Source organism: Psittacula echo, assembly GCF_963264785.1.
Source record: "Psittacula echo genome assembly, chromosome: 2".
Lineage (NCBI taxonomy): Eukaryota > Metazoa > Chordata > Aves > Psittaciformes > Psittacidae > Psittacula > Psittacula echo.
The window spans coordinates 149,044,570-149,059,651 of NC_137737.1; the positions used below are offsets into that span (position 1 = coordinate 149,044,570).

General features: G+C 46.0%; 1 protein-coding gene across 1 annotated transcript; it reads left to right on the plus strand.

Moving 5' to 3' along the window:
* Positions 1–1,834: 1,834 nt before the first annotated feature.
* Positions 1,835–7,526, plus strand: FAM83A (family with sequence similarity 83 member A; the record flags this gene model as incomplete). The annotated part of the gene is made up of 3 exons (XM_080610490.1): positions 1,835–2,317; positions 5,186–5,353; positions 7,398–7,526. The coding sequence occupies 3 exons, from the start codon at positions 1,835–1,837 to the stop codon at positions 7,524–7,526; spliced, it is 780 nt and encodes a 259-aa protein (XP_080466616.1).
* Between the last annotated feature and the right edge of the window lie 7,556 nt (positions 7,527–15,082).

Consider the following 15,082-nt stretch of genomic DNA (forward strand, 5'->3'; position numbering starts at 1 on the left):
CAATGGGGTGTCAGTGCGAGGCCCCATGGTGACAAACTCTGGTGGCCCTGCAGTGACCATGGTGGGACACTGGATGACCCGTGTGGGACCCGAGGTGATGGAGCTGGCCCTGCCGGGCGGGGGGTTACGGCTCTGCTGGGCCCCGGCAGGCGCTGATCGGCGCTGGCGGGGCCAGATCTCGCCTGTCAGGTTAATTAGGCAGCATCATTCCCGGCATAATTGCGCAGAGCAGGTCACTGGATAATTAGTGGCTGTTGGCCGCGTCTGACACCTGTGGGCGGATGTTGGGGGTGGGGGCACGGGTAGCTCCTAACCCCACAGCGGGAGCTCGGGGACGGGCCCTGCCGCCTCCTCTCCGCTGCGCCCCTGTGGGTGCTTCCCGCCCTCTGGATCGGGGGGTAAAATCTGAACCAGTTCAGACCCTTTTCTCTTTCCATCTGTATGTACTTGTCTCCTCCGCATGTATTGCCCCCCCATAAGGCATTGACATAGACACAGACCCAGAATCTGGGAAACTTGTGTGCCTGTGTGACTCAGTGCGGCACTGAAGACATTCATGATCCTGAGCGCACTGGTCAGCACCGTTTCCACACTCAGCAGCTTATACCCCCATGCAAGAGCCCTTGAGGCTGACATGTCCCTTGGCCCTGCCCTCCCCCTGGAGCCGTGGCGCACCAGTGCATGGACACAGAGCTACAGAGGGTGAGGACAAACCCAACCTGCGTGAGAAAACTGTGTCACACGTGCCTGTGTGTACAGGCATGCACACAGGTATTTACGGTGCACCTCGGGCAGGGAGCCTTCCCACCCTGCTCTCCGCACCCCCGCACACTCATACCGGCCGGCCTGGCTCCCCCGGGCGCTGTGCCTCGCACCCCGCTGCGAACTGCACCTCTGTCCTGCTAATGACAGCAGCCGAGCTGCCACAGGGACAACGTGACTCCAGGAGCTGCAGCCTGGGAAGTTAAAAAAACAGACAACCAACCAACCAGCCCTGAATGTGCACAATCAAGTGATGAGTGTTTGTATTTCTGATGCTTTGAGGCCAGCTCACAACCCTCCCTCCGTGTATTATTCAGGATGTTTGGGAAGGGGTATTTTTCGTTTAATAGGATGGCATAGTCACAAAGCTTTAAAGAAATAAATGAGTGAATCGCCTATGGTAATAGCAACGTACTATGAACGGGGCACAGTGACGAAGTTCAAGTCTATTTTTAAGCATGCCTGGTAGCATGTAGGTGCAGACAAGAGCCTGTGCCCCTTTCTGCTGCTCTGAAGCTATGGACATGGCTGTTGTCTCTGTCCCAGTTCAACGTCAGAGTTGTTTTTGCTCCCTAGCGAATACTATGGGAAGACAGAGAAGCCTCGAGCTGTTTTGAAGATTATGCAACGATGCTTAGGAGCCTACTTGCTTTTGCTTGAGTGCTTTCCTCACTCACATCGCACAGGATGCGACAGGAAGAGAAGTACAACCGAATCGGACGGCCCTGGTGATTGAACTCGAATCCAACCTATGCCCTGGAGGTGAGGTGGGTACCTGTCAGATAAGCAATCTAATCAGTTTTGCTCTTGTGCCCTATCTGGAAACAGATTGTGGCTGAAGTACACCACTTGAGAACTGAGCTTCGGGTTTTCTTAAAGATAATTGTACCAAGGAAATCGGGGAGTGTGCATTTGTCTGAAGTAATCAGATCTCTCTATTTTTATTCATAGTTAATTCCTTCAGCCGAGGTGATTTCACGCCACAATGCAGTGTCTAAACAAGGATGACTGGGCTGCCTACCCCGTGCATATGCATGGTGCCTGCCCCGCAGATCTGCTGCGACAAAGAGCCATGAGCAACCCCAGACACTTGGGCAAGATAAGGAAAAGGCTGGAGGATATCAAGAGCCAGTCCTCAAAGCTGACAAAAGCAGATTTCAGCCACAACGAAAGCATAAGGTTGGCCACTGATGCCTTTCTGGATGGTGGAACAGACTCTTACCTGGAAACTTTACACAAGGAGGGTGAGGTAGATTTCCTCTCCTCAGTGGAAGCTCAGTACATCAAGGATAATGCCAGGGAGTCCTATTATGCAGAGGAGTCCCTGGCCGCCGATGGGGCAGCTGCGCCAAAGCAGAACTATGCCGGGTCACTCCCTTCAGGGACCTACTTCCCCACCATTTCTGACAGCAGCGAGCCAGCCCTGCTGCACACATGGATTACAGCAGACAAGCCCTATTTGAAGGAAAAATCCACTGCCACAGTGTATTTCCAGACAGAGAAGAACAACAACATCAGAGACATCATACGCCGGTACATCAACAAAACCACCCAGGTACGGAGAGAATTGCTGTTCCCTCTGCACCCAGTTGTCTTAAAAAAGGTCATGTAAACAGGGTGTTTGATCTGAGCCAGCCTTTTGCATTGTAGTATAGCCTTGCTCTAGAAAGTGGCTGTAAAGAGCCTGTTGTTGAACACAGGCAGTGCTGCTTTTTTCTTTTATAGTCATACCTACACCTTTTTATGTTCGTAACTTTAGGGAAAAAAAGCATTCCCTCTCCTTTTAAACTCACATTAACCTGGCAGAGCAAATGTGCTGTAGAAAGGGCAGCTGGCCTCTTGTGCATCACTGGCAGGATGAGCTCCATTCAGCCCATTGCACCAGTAATGAGAATTAAGCTAAAGTGAGCTCTGAGCCATTAGCAGTTGTTCATGGGGATCCGTGTGAGATGTGGATGAAAGGGAGCCTGGAGAAGGGCATGTGCATCTGATGTGCCAGCAGCCATCCCCAGAGGAAGGGAATTATTCAGGGAAAAGACCTTTCATCCATAATATGCTGTCAGTGTCACTAAAAATGCCATATGGGCTCCGTATGAAAATGGCAGCGTAACTTGGTACATGGGAAAGGTGCAGATCATGCCCCTGATGACAGACAGTTGATGGGGGGCTGCAGAGAGGTGCCAGATCCAAGCCAGGGTGTCCACACATTGGGAAAACAGAAGCTGAGCATCTGGAGGGGGACAAAAAGCTTCTGCCTTGTGTGTTCTGGCAGTTCCCTGTTTTCCTGGAAAAAACTATTTGACATTGCAGGGCTGTGTTTATGATCATCTGGGAGGTTTCCTCATGGATAAACTTGAGATGTCACTAGCAGTTTTACTGGGGAATGGCCAGGAACAAAAGCAGGCTGTAGTTCCCGCTGTCCAGCACAGGCTGCAGAGCCCACTGCAGTTACGAACTTTCACTGTGTTATTCTCCTGCAAGGGCAAGTGCTGGGTCTGATGATGAATGTAATGGCAGGGGAGAAGAATCCCCACTGGCAACTGCCCTGTCAAAGGCTACAAGTGCTCGGCACATCAGGGGAATTATAGATCAGTCATTTGAAGTTGCAGCACCAGGAAGATACAGTAGCAGAAGAAATGTCTCTGGAATAATAAAATAGGCACCAGGTAAAGTATCAACCCAGGCTGATTTTCTGTCCCAAGAGGAGAAAACTTGTAGGGAAAAAAAGTGAGAAATGGAATATAAATCCACGGTTCACATGACCTTCTTAACCATCTAATTTACATTACAAAAGGGTGCTGGAGCAACACTTACTCACTGTATAAATTTGGCAACTGCTTTTTGAGTGCAGTTTTTCAATGGCAGCATGGATTAATGAGTATCCGATATGGGCCCATCCTGGATAGCCTAGGATTTGATATATCCATTAACAATTTACACAACAGAGTAAAGACTGTGTTTGGGGATGATGTCAAACTAGTGAGTGGTTACTATAATCTTAACACATTTGTGGAATAGGCAGAAATCCTGAAATGAAATTCAGGCAAAAGCAGTGAGAAGTTCTGCAAGTGAAAAAGGAAAGTCAGGTGCAGAAATACAAATTGGAAACAGCTGGTGCAAAAGCAGTGCTGGAGAGGGTGCTCTGGGGCTACAGTGAGGCTTGATGCAGGACTGTGCTGTTTAGAAAGACAAGGTGAGTCAGCAGGAAGAGCGGATGTGAGATATTGGACATACTCATGCCGCTTACCTGGTCTTGCCCTTTCTGAAGCACCATGCTTTGGAGAAAGGTGTGGGATCCTCAGCTCTCCACGGATAATTTGACTTGCCTGAACAGGATGCTGGCCACACAGGATGTGCTTGGTCTTGTAGCATTTCCATTGGTGGCGAAGGGAAAAATCTTGCTGGCACGTGTAGGAAGAGGCTTTGGAGTAAGATTCAGTGCAAGTTGGAAGTAAACAGTAAGACAGATCTGCAGAGACACTGTAAAGTTTGTTTTGATTGAAGGTAATATCCTGTGAGTGCAATTATCAAGAGTTCCCTTTTGCATCAGTGGAGGAGTAGGCACCTTCTGAAGATAAGTAAGGTATCAGCTGGGCTGAATTGCCCTAGGGAGATGTCCTTTTCTTTTCACAACAGTAGACATCAATGAACCACCAGCACCTTCGAGAGGCCATGCCTAACACTGAGCATAGGGGCTGGAACATAGAGGTGGGTTTATATCACATTTACAGTTCCCTGGATCCACGCTGACTGAAAGCTGTGCATTTAATTAGCTGTCAAGGCTTTTATGCGCAGTCCTGAGACTTTTACACACTGTCCTGCCAGCTGTGACTTGGGAAGCATGGATGCATGGCTACAGTGAAACAGTTTATAGATCAGTATTACAAAACTAAAACCAAAACCCAAACAGATGGAGCTGTTGCAGTCCATTACCCCACCCAACAACAGAGTGGGGATTTACAGCCAGGACCCTTCCAGGTTTAACTCCTACCAGAAAGCGTGATGCAGTGATTCTTGCTGAATGCATGTGGCTCACAAAAGCTAGTCAGCCATTTGACACAGGCTACAGTCTCTTATTTTAACTACGTCCTTATTATTCTCCGATTAGGGTTTCAATATTGTTCCTAGTGCTTTAATCTCACCTGCAAATTCATGGGTCATCTTATGTTTTAGGATTAAAAGAGCTTAACTGAAGTGCGTAAGTTGCGTGTTATATTGGCTTTAGATGAGCAATAAAACAAAGCAGCAACGTGTCTCATCAATTTCATGATTCAGGCACTTAGGGAGAAAAGCAGAAGAAATATCCTCTGAAGATGGCTGTTGGTGGTAATATGATTTTCAACCGAATAAAATACATTTCAGTGGCCTCACAGACAACCTTATGTAAATCAGGCCTCGTAACGCCTCTGCTGTTTTTCCCTAGGTGCTAGCTATCGTGATGGATGTGTTCACAGACACTGAGATTTTTTGTGACCTCCTGGAGGCAGCCAACAAGCGCATGGTGTTTGTCTACCTGTTGCTTGATCACGGCAGTATCAATCTCTTCTCGGAGATGTGCGACAAATTGCAAATTTCTGAGGATCTCTTCAAGGTACTGTGGGTCTGTGAAGCATTCAGGCTCAGATTCAGCTGCACAACTTTAGGCACTCTGAGCCACAAGCGTGGTTATGGGAGGGTAGGTCCACCTTGTAATTAAAAGGGAGCAAGGGATTTCCAAGGGTAGGGTTAGTGCACCTAATTTCTCTCTGAGGAAGCCTCCATTTTCCCATGGATGTTATAAGAATGTAAAGCATTTCCATTAGGTCTTTAGATGAACCTAATCTAGGCCATGAAGTCTTAAAACAGAGTTTAAGTCCCCTAGTAGAGCTGTCTAACATTACGACTAGTTATCTAGCATTACAACTGCTTCTGTTTAATTACTGTGCAGCAGCTATGGTCTGGTAGTGCTGGTAGCAGGCACCCAAACCATTTTGCATGGCAGTACCTTGGTTGCACTAAGTGGTTTCTTATAAAACATGTTGAAGTTCTGTTTTAAAGATCACACCTCAAATTTAGCTGGCTGTTAGCTTAGTCCACCTTCGCCTCTGCCAGAATCAACCATAGGGTCATATCTTCCAGAGGAAACTGACCTTCAACTTCATTTGTTGCTTAGATGCTGTAGGGCACCTGTGGCATCTTTGTGGGGATGGCTGGTGTCAACAGAGGCAACAGACTCCTGGAACAGCAGCTGGAGGGCAGGCAATAGACCTGAGAGCATCTTACGTGCACCAGACACTTATGTTTCAACAGCTGAATTCCTCCCCAGATGTATAAAGAAACTGAAATTAATAAAACATACTCATAACAGTGTTTGCATGTCTGTAAACACCCACTCCTTAGGAAGGACAAGCCTGTGCTATTTATTGTAAGTATGCTGCTGCAATACACAGGCTTCAATGATGTGTGAGCCAAATCCTTGGTGCCACTCATTTACTAAGGCCCTGCAATGTGTTGTATGGACAGCAGAGTCAGGTCTGCGTGCCTGGCTTGCCTTAAGTGCACTTGCTGACGTACAGGGACAGTGCAGAGCATTGCATGGGCCTCTCAACTCACACATGTTCTTGCATCAGACCCTGCAGGACTGCATTCATCTGGGCTGCACGAGAAGAGCAGCACCTTGCAGGCCCAGGTGGACAGGGAGAGCAGAGGTTTTGCCCTGCTGTATTGTGCCATAGCTAATGTAAAACAAGAAAGCTTACAGCTAGAGCAAAGTGTTGCTAGAATGTCAGCAGAGGTTACAGACTGTTCAGCTATGGACACTTCTCATTTCAGTCAGGCTAGCATCAGTTATCATTATACAGCACAAGTTTATATTGCAGGTCAAAGGAGGTGATCCTGCCCCTCTACTCTGTTCTCATGAGACCTCACTTGGAGTATTGTGTACAGTTCTGGTGTCCTCAACATACAAAGGACATGGAACTGTTGGAACAAGTCCAGAGGAGGGCCACGAGGATGATCAGGGGACTGGAGTACTTCCCATATGAAGATAGGCTGAGAAAGTTGGGGCTGTTCAGCCTGGAGAAGGCTGCATGGAGACCTCATAGCAGCCTTCCAGTATCCGAAGGGGGCCTATAAGGGTGCTGTGGAGGGACTCTTCATTAGAGACTGTAGTGATATGACAAGGGGTAATGGGTTAAAACTTAAACAGGGGAAATTCAGGTTAGATATAAGGAAGAAGTGCTTTACTGTGAGGGTGGTGAGGCACTGGAATGGGCTGCCCAAAGAAGTTGTGAATGCTTCATCGCTGGTGGTGTTCAAGGCCAGGTTGGACAGAGCCTTGGGTGCCCTGGTTTAGTGTGAGGTGTCCCTGCCCATGGCAGGGGGGTTGGAACTGGATGATCCTAAGGTCCTTCCTAACCCTAACTATTCTGTGATTCTATATTCCTCTCGAAAGAAGTAACCCTGGGGCAGGTGAGAGAATTTGGCTGGGTTTCCTCTAGCCCCAAATCTTCAAATATGACATTAGAGAGATGGTGAAGAACTCGTAACAGACACTGGGGAAGTGAAGAGCTAAGGGCAGTGGGGGGAAAGAGCCCTTTCCTTTGGAGATCTAATATGAAAACAAATGTCATCCACTCCTTTTTCTTTCTCTGCAGAACATCTCAGTCCGCAGCGTTACTGGAGAGGTTTACTGTGCCAAATCAGGCAGGAAATTCTCAGGACAAATACGAGAAAAATTCCTTATCTCTGACTGGAAATATGTGCTCTCTGGCTCTTACAGGTGAGATAAACCATTGCCGTTCATGGGTGGCTGCTCTTTCATGATTTAGAATATTCCTTCACCAAAAAAGTGCCATGGAAGTTTTTGGATGGGTGAGGTTGTTTTTTTGAACAAAACTCCCTCATGTTTTCCAGTAGGTGCCATTTCTCAATAATCCATTTAATTTGCTTTAAAGCTGATGTTAACTTTTTATGGAGCCTGGTGTTTAATTTGGATGTTTAGAAACTGGAGTAAACAGCTGGTGCATCCCTGGAGCAGCACTAGGAACGTGTAGAGCTCAATATTTTGCTTTTCTCATTGTTTGGGTCCTCGAATGCTGTGATCATGAGACATGATACATTTCCATCTCCCTCAGGATTCCTTAATGTAGCATATCAGCTTATCTGAGGATTTGTTCTCCATGTGACAAGTTTAGTGATTAAAGGTAAAACAGAAATACTTCAGAGATTTACTGTTTTTTCTTGTGTTTCATTAACAGGCAGTGTGTGTCTACATGACTGTTGTACCTTCCCTTTTGTTTCCTCAGTTTGTGAGCTGAGTCTCTAACTCTCCACTTTTGGGCTGCTATAATTATTTCAGGTAGAGGACGTTGCACCTCAACAACAGGGTTTTAAATTCAAGTCCAAAATCCTCCAGTCAGGGAATTTCAGGAGACAGAGCTTGCATCAAATAAAGTTCTTAAGCCTCATGGCTACATAGATAAGCTTCACAAATGACTGTGTCCTGGAAATCCACATACAAAAAGACAAGAAGTGATTATTTAATTAAAAGGATGAGATTATTTTTTCTTAATCCGAGCTTATGATTTGGAAGCTTAAATGCCTCTAGTGTGATAAAACCATGGCACAGGAAGATGCCGTAACTACAGTCCCAAAGGTGAAAGTGAATACATGGCGTTAGAGCAGGCTGTGGGAGCTCAGCTGTCCAGAGGTGGGCATCCAGTTTTTGTCCAGTTTCCAAATGAACCCTCAAACAAAAAAGAGTGAATACTCAGTGTTTTCCTATTGGGTGCTCTGTGGTTTTCTTGGTATTTCAGGGTTTTTTTCAGTCCCTCACCAAAAATGTGTAGAAATGCAACAGCAGATTTAGAGAGAGAGTAGAAATAAGGGATGTGTGGGAGAAGAGGGACAGAACAACATCTATTTTCTTTAGCTTCCTTTTGGCTTCTCTTTCAATCCTGAAAAAGGAAAACCCTCAAAGTCCTGAGCAGTTACTTCTGCAATTCATTCTCTACTGCTGTTGCAGTATCTTCTAACCTCAAGAGCCTTCTCAAAGTACATAATCCCTTATCCAACAAGTAAGCAGAGATGGTGGTGAGGAACAAATCTACACACTATTTAACTTCAGCATGCCCAGCACCAGTTTGCAGATTCACATGGGTTATGGCTGGCTGTCAGTATGTGGCATTTCTGTAGGCTTGCTAGCTCTCACTTTATCAATCTGAAGGTTTTCTGTTATCCCTAAACCTTATCCACCAGCTGCTGCAGAACAAGAATGACTTTGAGTAAAACAGTCTCAAACTCTTCTGCAATGCATTTGTTGAAAATCAAACTGGAACAGGTCTTAGAACTTAAACCAAAATATCTTAAAACTACTATAACAGCAAATTTAATCAGTGCTGTGCTCTGCATGACTTTGTAGTATCAGTGAGGGGAACACGCTGAGGAAATAAAACAGCCCTTTGGGACACGTTGCTCTACGAGGGACGCTGGCTCACTGCCCAGCTGTCCGAGGACAAAATATATTGCCTAATGGACAACAAAGAGGACTGAAGCTGGCAGCTAGTTAGAGGCAAAGGAAACATCGAGTCTCTGGCATCTCCTGCTCTGGAGTCAGTTTTAAAACCACATTAAAAAGCTGTTGCTTGGGTCAGTGTGGGTAAGCATGGTCCTGCTGCACAGGGCAGACCAGAGCTGAGAAGCTTCTGAAGGCTGTTCCACCCATGTGTCTGCACAAGTGCAGGCATGAGAAAGTGTTTTAAGTTACAGTTTTCCTCTGATTTTTTACTGGCAATGTCTGTGGTGTGGGGTTTGGATGCAGTATTTCTTTTTGCTGTCTCTGTGTTACTCTGCCCCATCCTATGATAACTGTTTCCATTTTCTTTAATTAATTGAAGTTAGACAGTGCATGAACTCTGCTCCTAAAGAAGGCAAAACGAGAGCAGAAGAAAGCACAGGACTTGGTTGTCAAGGGGCAGCTGAGACACTCTGAAAGCCTCAGAGGCCGGCATCTAACATCTAACACTGTGGTGCTCTGCTGAAAGCCTCAGTTCAGGTGGAACAGGTCTCTCATAACGGGGTTATCCCACCAGCAGGCAACACTAAGATGCAGGTTAATTCAAACCTGGGCTTAGCTGAAAACTCCACTCCTTCAGTTTCAGACTGAATGTGTGTAACTGCATGTTGCTGTAGCACTGTAGACACATGGGATCGAGCATCCCTAATAACTGCAGCTGCAGTAGTACAGAGGGGAAAAAACAAGTCCAGCACAATTGGAGATTGGACAGGAGAGGCGGGGTTTGATTCAGGCCACCTTGAATGACAGGATCCAGAACAGCAGGTAGGTTTGGGGACAAAAAGGCAAGGCGGCTGAGACGTATCTGTTAATGACTGAATTTGTGATAGAACTTTGGCCCAAAGCTGGGCAGGACCTCTTTGTACTTCCTCTCCTTTCTGATGTGCTTCACTCAGAGAGGCCTAGTAGAAAAATGCTCCTATAGGCAGATAGTGACAACAACTGACTTCTGTGAGCCTTTCCCAGAAGAGCACTTGGAATTGTAAACTAAGGAGCAAAACAGGGCCTAAAACCTAACCAGTGAATTCATTCCTCTTAAAATGAAGCCAGTGAAAACCTGTGAAGTCTTTATTTCAGGTTCTGCTTTGTTCTCCAGCGAAGAGCACAGCATGTAAATTTCTGTGACTCACTACAAGTCCTAAGTTTGTCTAAAATCACACAGGTCTCACCTCGTTACTTGCAACTGACCCGTTGCCACCGGCCCACGGAGAATCTTGGGCTATTGATTGGATCCAGCTTTCTCAGCTCACAAGGGCTACGGATAAGGTCAATGAGCCACAAAGGAGTTATCTGTCCGCCAGGTACTCCAGGAAGTTACCCTGCGAGTAAACTATCAAAATTGGGCTCAACAGCTTTTTTCTTTGATTTTGTGGGGTTTTTAAAGGCCATTTATAAGTGTAATTGATTTTTATTTATCTCTAAATTTTCTTTTGTAAACTAGCTATATCTCTAGCACATCAAGTGTAAACCTGCCACTCCACACCTCAGCCTTTCTTGAGTTTGTAACCTTCAGTGAAGATATCCCAGACTAATTGTGTGTGGTTTTGTATTTGGTCCTGGCTTATTGTCTCCTGAACAGTCAAAGGACATGCAATGGTTTAGAGAGTGCTTCTTAGTGTATACAGGCAATAGTGAGCTGGCACAGCAGATGTTACCCACGCAGCAGGGAGTTAGCTTTCTAGGCTGTTCACCTTGGTTCCCAAGGTTTTGTCCATATCTAGAATGATTTGAACAAACTCGATGGGGAGAAGCTGTATTCTGGTAACTTACTGTATATTTTCATGTCCAATCATAAAATGTACAGCCTATATTGTAGGGGTGGCTGGTGGCATTGAACTAGTGATTTCTTCACTGCTCCACTTGCTCCTGAACCATCAGTATAAAACCACTGTGTGCCCCAAACCCAGCCCAGTGTAAGAATGCTCTGAATGGGCAGATATAAATCCTCTGGCTTTGCTCCCTGAGCATCAGCTCAGACTGTCAGTCCCACTGAGCTTCACAGGCCTTTTGTCAAAACATGACAAGCACAAGATGTGAAGTGCACACACCTACAGCCAAATCCTTGTGCAAATCCAGCATAGCTAATGAAGTCATGCAGAAATAACCCAGGCAGTTTGGCAATACAGAATAACCTCAGGTTTGAAACACAGAATAACCTCAGGTTTGAAACACAGGGTAACCTCAGGTTTGAGTTCAATGCTGCTCTGTATCCTCTGCTGCACAGCTCGAGCCCCATCAGCTCAGGGAGTAATTACATTTCATTCTCTCAACTGTGCTCATTTTATTGCTGCTGCTCTGACAAGGCAGCCTGCACACCACAGTCAAGCTGGCTTGTGGTTTGGTAAAAGAGCATGAATTTATGTTTGCCAAGTGGATTAGGGAAGCACATAAAAGAAAAATCATTTAAAAGCTGTGGAGTATCCTCACGTGTGTCTCTGGACTACCAGAATGAAAACTACTGCGGTGCTTCTCCCTTACTTTATAGCAAAGTGGTAATTTTATTGTTGGAAAGGCTGTAGGAAATGTTTATAACTTCATCTTCTCTGTAGTGAAGAAAATGAGCATTTACCAGGTGTGGTGGTTTGTTCTGTGGATGTGGATGTAACAGGAAGGTTGGGTCTTTACGTGTTTCTCTTGAAAAGTGCAGAAAAAGTATGGCAACATGGAAGTGACGAGTGGTTATTTGCACTAGTCTTTCTAATGTCAGTTTGGAGTGGGTGAGAGTTACACCTGGCACAGCACTCTGCAGGGAAGGTACAATGTATGGGTATGCACATAAGATGTGGTAAGAGCTGACTTTAAGCATTGTGCGTGGAAGAGAGGTACCCAAAAGTGGGGTCTGAACTCCTTTCCATGGAACAGACACCTAAACCTTGGGTTCTATACCTAACTTTTAGACCTGCAGTGCATCTGGATCATGGCTCACTTTAGGAGGTTGTGTAACTTGACAAGGGTTCTGGAAGGCTTAGAGGCAGCTGCACTAACAAAGGTTGATCCGAGCCAAAGAGCACTGATGTGAACTGACCTGAAATTTAACTGTGACACCATCTTCATGCTGTGTTTAGGCAAGAACTTCAGCAATAAAGCCCATTTGCCTTTCGCACCACCCCTGCAGGGATGCCCAGTCCTTAGTGGCTGATGTTAACACTGTCCCTTACCTTGTCCCTCCCTCCAGCTTCACGTGGTTATGTGGCCAGGTTCACCGCAACCTCCTCTCCAAGTTCACGGGTCAAGTTGTGGAGCTGTTTGATGAAGAGTTTCGACACCTTTACGCTCTGTCCAAGCCCGTGAGGGGCCCGAACTCTCCACCACGCACCATGCCCTTCCTGTTCAACAGGAGCTGGGCCCCCCAGCGCAGCCTCCCCTGCAGCAACGAGGAAAACACCAACACTCTGTCTGATCCCTTCAGCAGCCTCTCCACTGGCAGCACCCACCAGAACAAGCAAAATCCAACAGCTCTCATATTCAGCAGCAACTTAGCCCCACAGTCACCTCTGCATAGAGTTAATTCCTTCCACAACTATGTCTCATTCACACCCTCATCACCACAAAAGGCCATTCAGGGTAACTACTACCAGCCACCTTATGTGGCTGATAACTCCACAGTGCTGTACAACAACATGAATGTTTACAGGCCTATAAGACTTAGACAAGAGGAACCAAATAGGACAGGGTTAAGCTCACCCTGGAGATGCCTCCACCAAGCTAACCTGTTTACATAATAACCACCTTGGTTTGAATTGCAAGTAAGCCTAGTGAGGACCTGTTTAGCAATCGCTCCTGTACTGATGAATATAGAAATTCTATATAATACCAAATGAGGATGATTTCAAGCCTCCTGTTTTGTTTTGCTGCTTATGGATGCTTCGTTTCCCTAATTAAAAAGCCGAGCCTTGCTAATGTGTAAACCTTGGGTGCATCATGACCCCAGGAAGAACACATCTAAATAATGCTGCTCATAGTGCAACGCTGCTGCCGCCTATCCCCTGCCCTCGGTAGCGTACCTGTGTAGCAGTAGATTTAGGTGGTAACTGGTTTTCAGGTGGCCAGGTATGGGGTGAGGCACAGTTTATTGCTGTGCATTTTAGCACTGGCATGAGGAGGCTGAAGGCTCGGTTACACAGCAAACCAAGGCGGTGCTGGCAGCAGCAGGCTACTACCTCCGTGCTGTCATCGCACCTTGATTTTGGAGGACTCCTGAGGACTGATGGAGAAGGAGTTTGTTCCTCTGCACTGCCCAAGGTACAGCAGCAAGGACAGCTCTTGGCGAGGTTTTAGGACCGGGTCTGTGAACACAAGCCCGGCAGTTCAAGTTATGTCTTGCAGCTCACTTCCACTCTGTGCCTTCAGCTCACTTTGTTACCACCTCCAGTCCCACCAGCTCAGAGCAGTTTTCCTTATTGCAGAGTAGCTGTCTAGATCCAGACTGGAAAATTAAGCTGAGTGAAGAAGCTAAGTCCTACAAGTAACACACCAGGACTGAGTTCCAATTCATTTAATAGCACGTGGATATTAGAAATCCTCTCAATGGTCATTTGAATGAACGTTAAATTAGAGATGACAGTGCTTTATTTCAGAGTTCTTCGAGGTTTCTAATTTTTAAAGAGAAGCTGGGCGCCTGTAGTGCCCACTGAATACAGTTACAGAGGGAATTACAGAGGTTCAGCAGCTTGAACCAAACCAGAGAAACTTTCTACCAAATAATCCATGAAAACGAAGGAAGCGTCTGTAAGTGAAAGGCAAAAAATAGTAAGAAAATTCCTGAAACAAAGGATTCCCACCCAAATCTCATAGTTAGATGCCTCACATCTGTTGATCTGTCAGTAGATTATTTTTTTACACCTACTTTATATCATCTTTCATCTGACTCCAACAGAAAACAGGAACCAAAACACATTTGCACATCTGGCCCATTTCCTCTCGCTTCTCACCTGCTCAAGGAAGGCAGTTAGTGAGGCTGTGGGCGATGACTATTGCATGCAGCAGCGAGGTCTCAGGTGAGGACAGTTTCTCTTCCTTGGAAGAGCAATCATTCTGAAAGTATAACAGTAACATTTGCAGAACATCATGAGAGGAACAGCATGGGCACTTCCTGCTCTAGCTTTGGTGTAAATGGTTTTACCTCTGAGATCAAATATTGGAGTCCAGAGTAACAGTAAACTACTGCATATAGTTGTAAATTCTGTACATAGCGACACTTTTTAGATTCCTTGGGAAGAAGGGGAAGTTGATTTTCATTCCTGTGACAATTCTACTTCAGTATCTAAATATGGCAAGCATTCAAATAAAAGAGACTTTCATTAAAATCCCTTTGAGAATCATTTTGTTTCTTCACGTTCTTTTGACTCGTGCACCTCACTCTCTTCTCTTCCAAAAGCAAAATGAGTTCCAGTCAGAGCCCAGGTGAAGAGGAAACACATTTTGTTTCTTCTGAAATCAACAGGAACAGAATTAAACAGATGGGTCCCCTCAGCCTAATTAAGATTCTTCTTTTAAACTTGTCTCAGTTCACTGATCCTACTGTGGCCCAACTGGTGGTGGCATGGAGAGGGACATGGGGAGAAGTCTGCAGACCACTGCCACTGAAGCCTTAATTTCCACAGCCCATGAAGCATGGAATTCATGAAGGAGATCTTCATGAGACTAGGAGAGACTAGTTCGATGGATACGCTGGAGGGAAGGGATGCCATCCAGAGAGACCTCGACACGCTTGTGAGGTGGGCTGATGCCAGCCTTATGAAGTTTAACCATGCCAAGTGCAAGGTC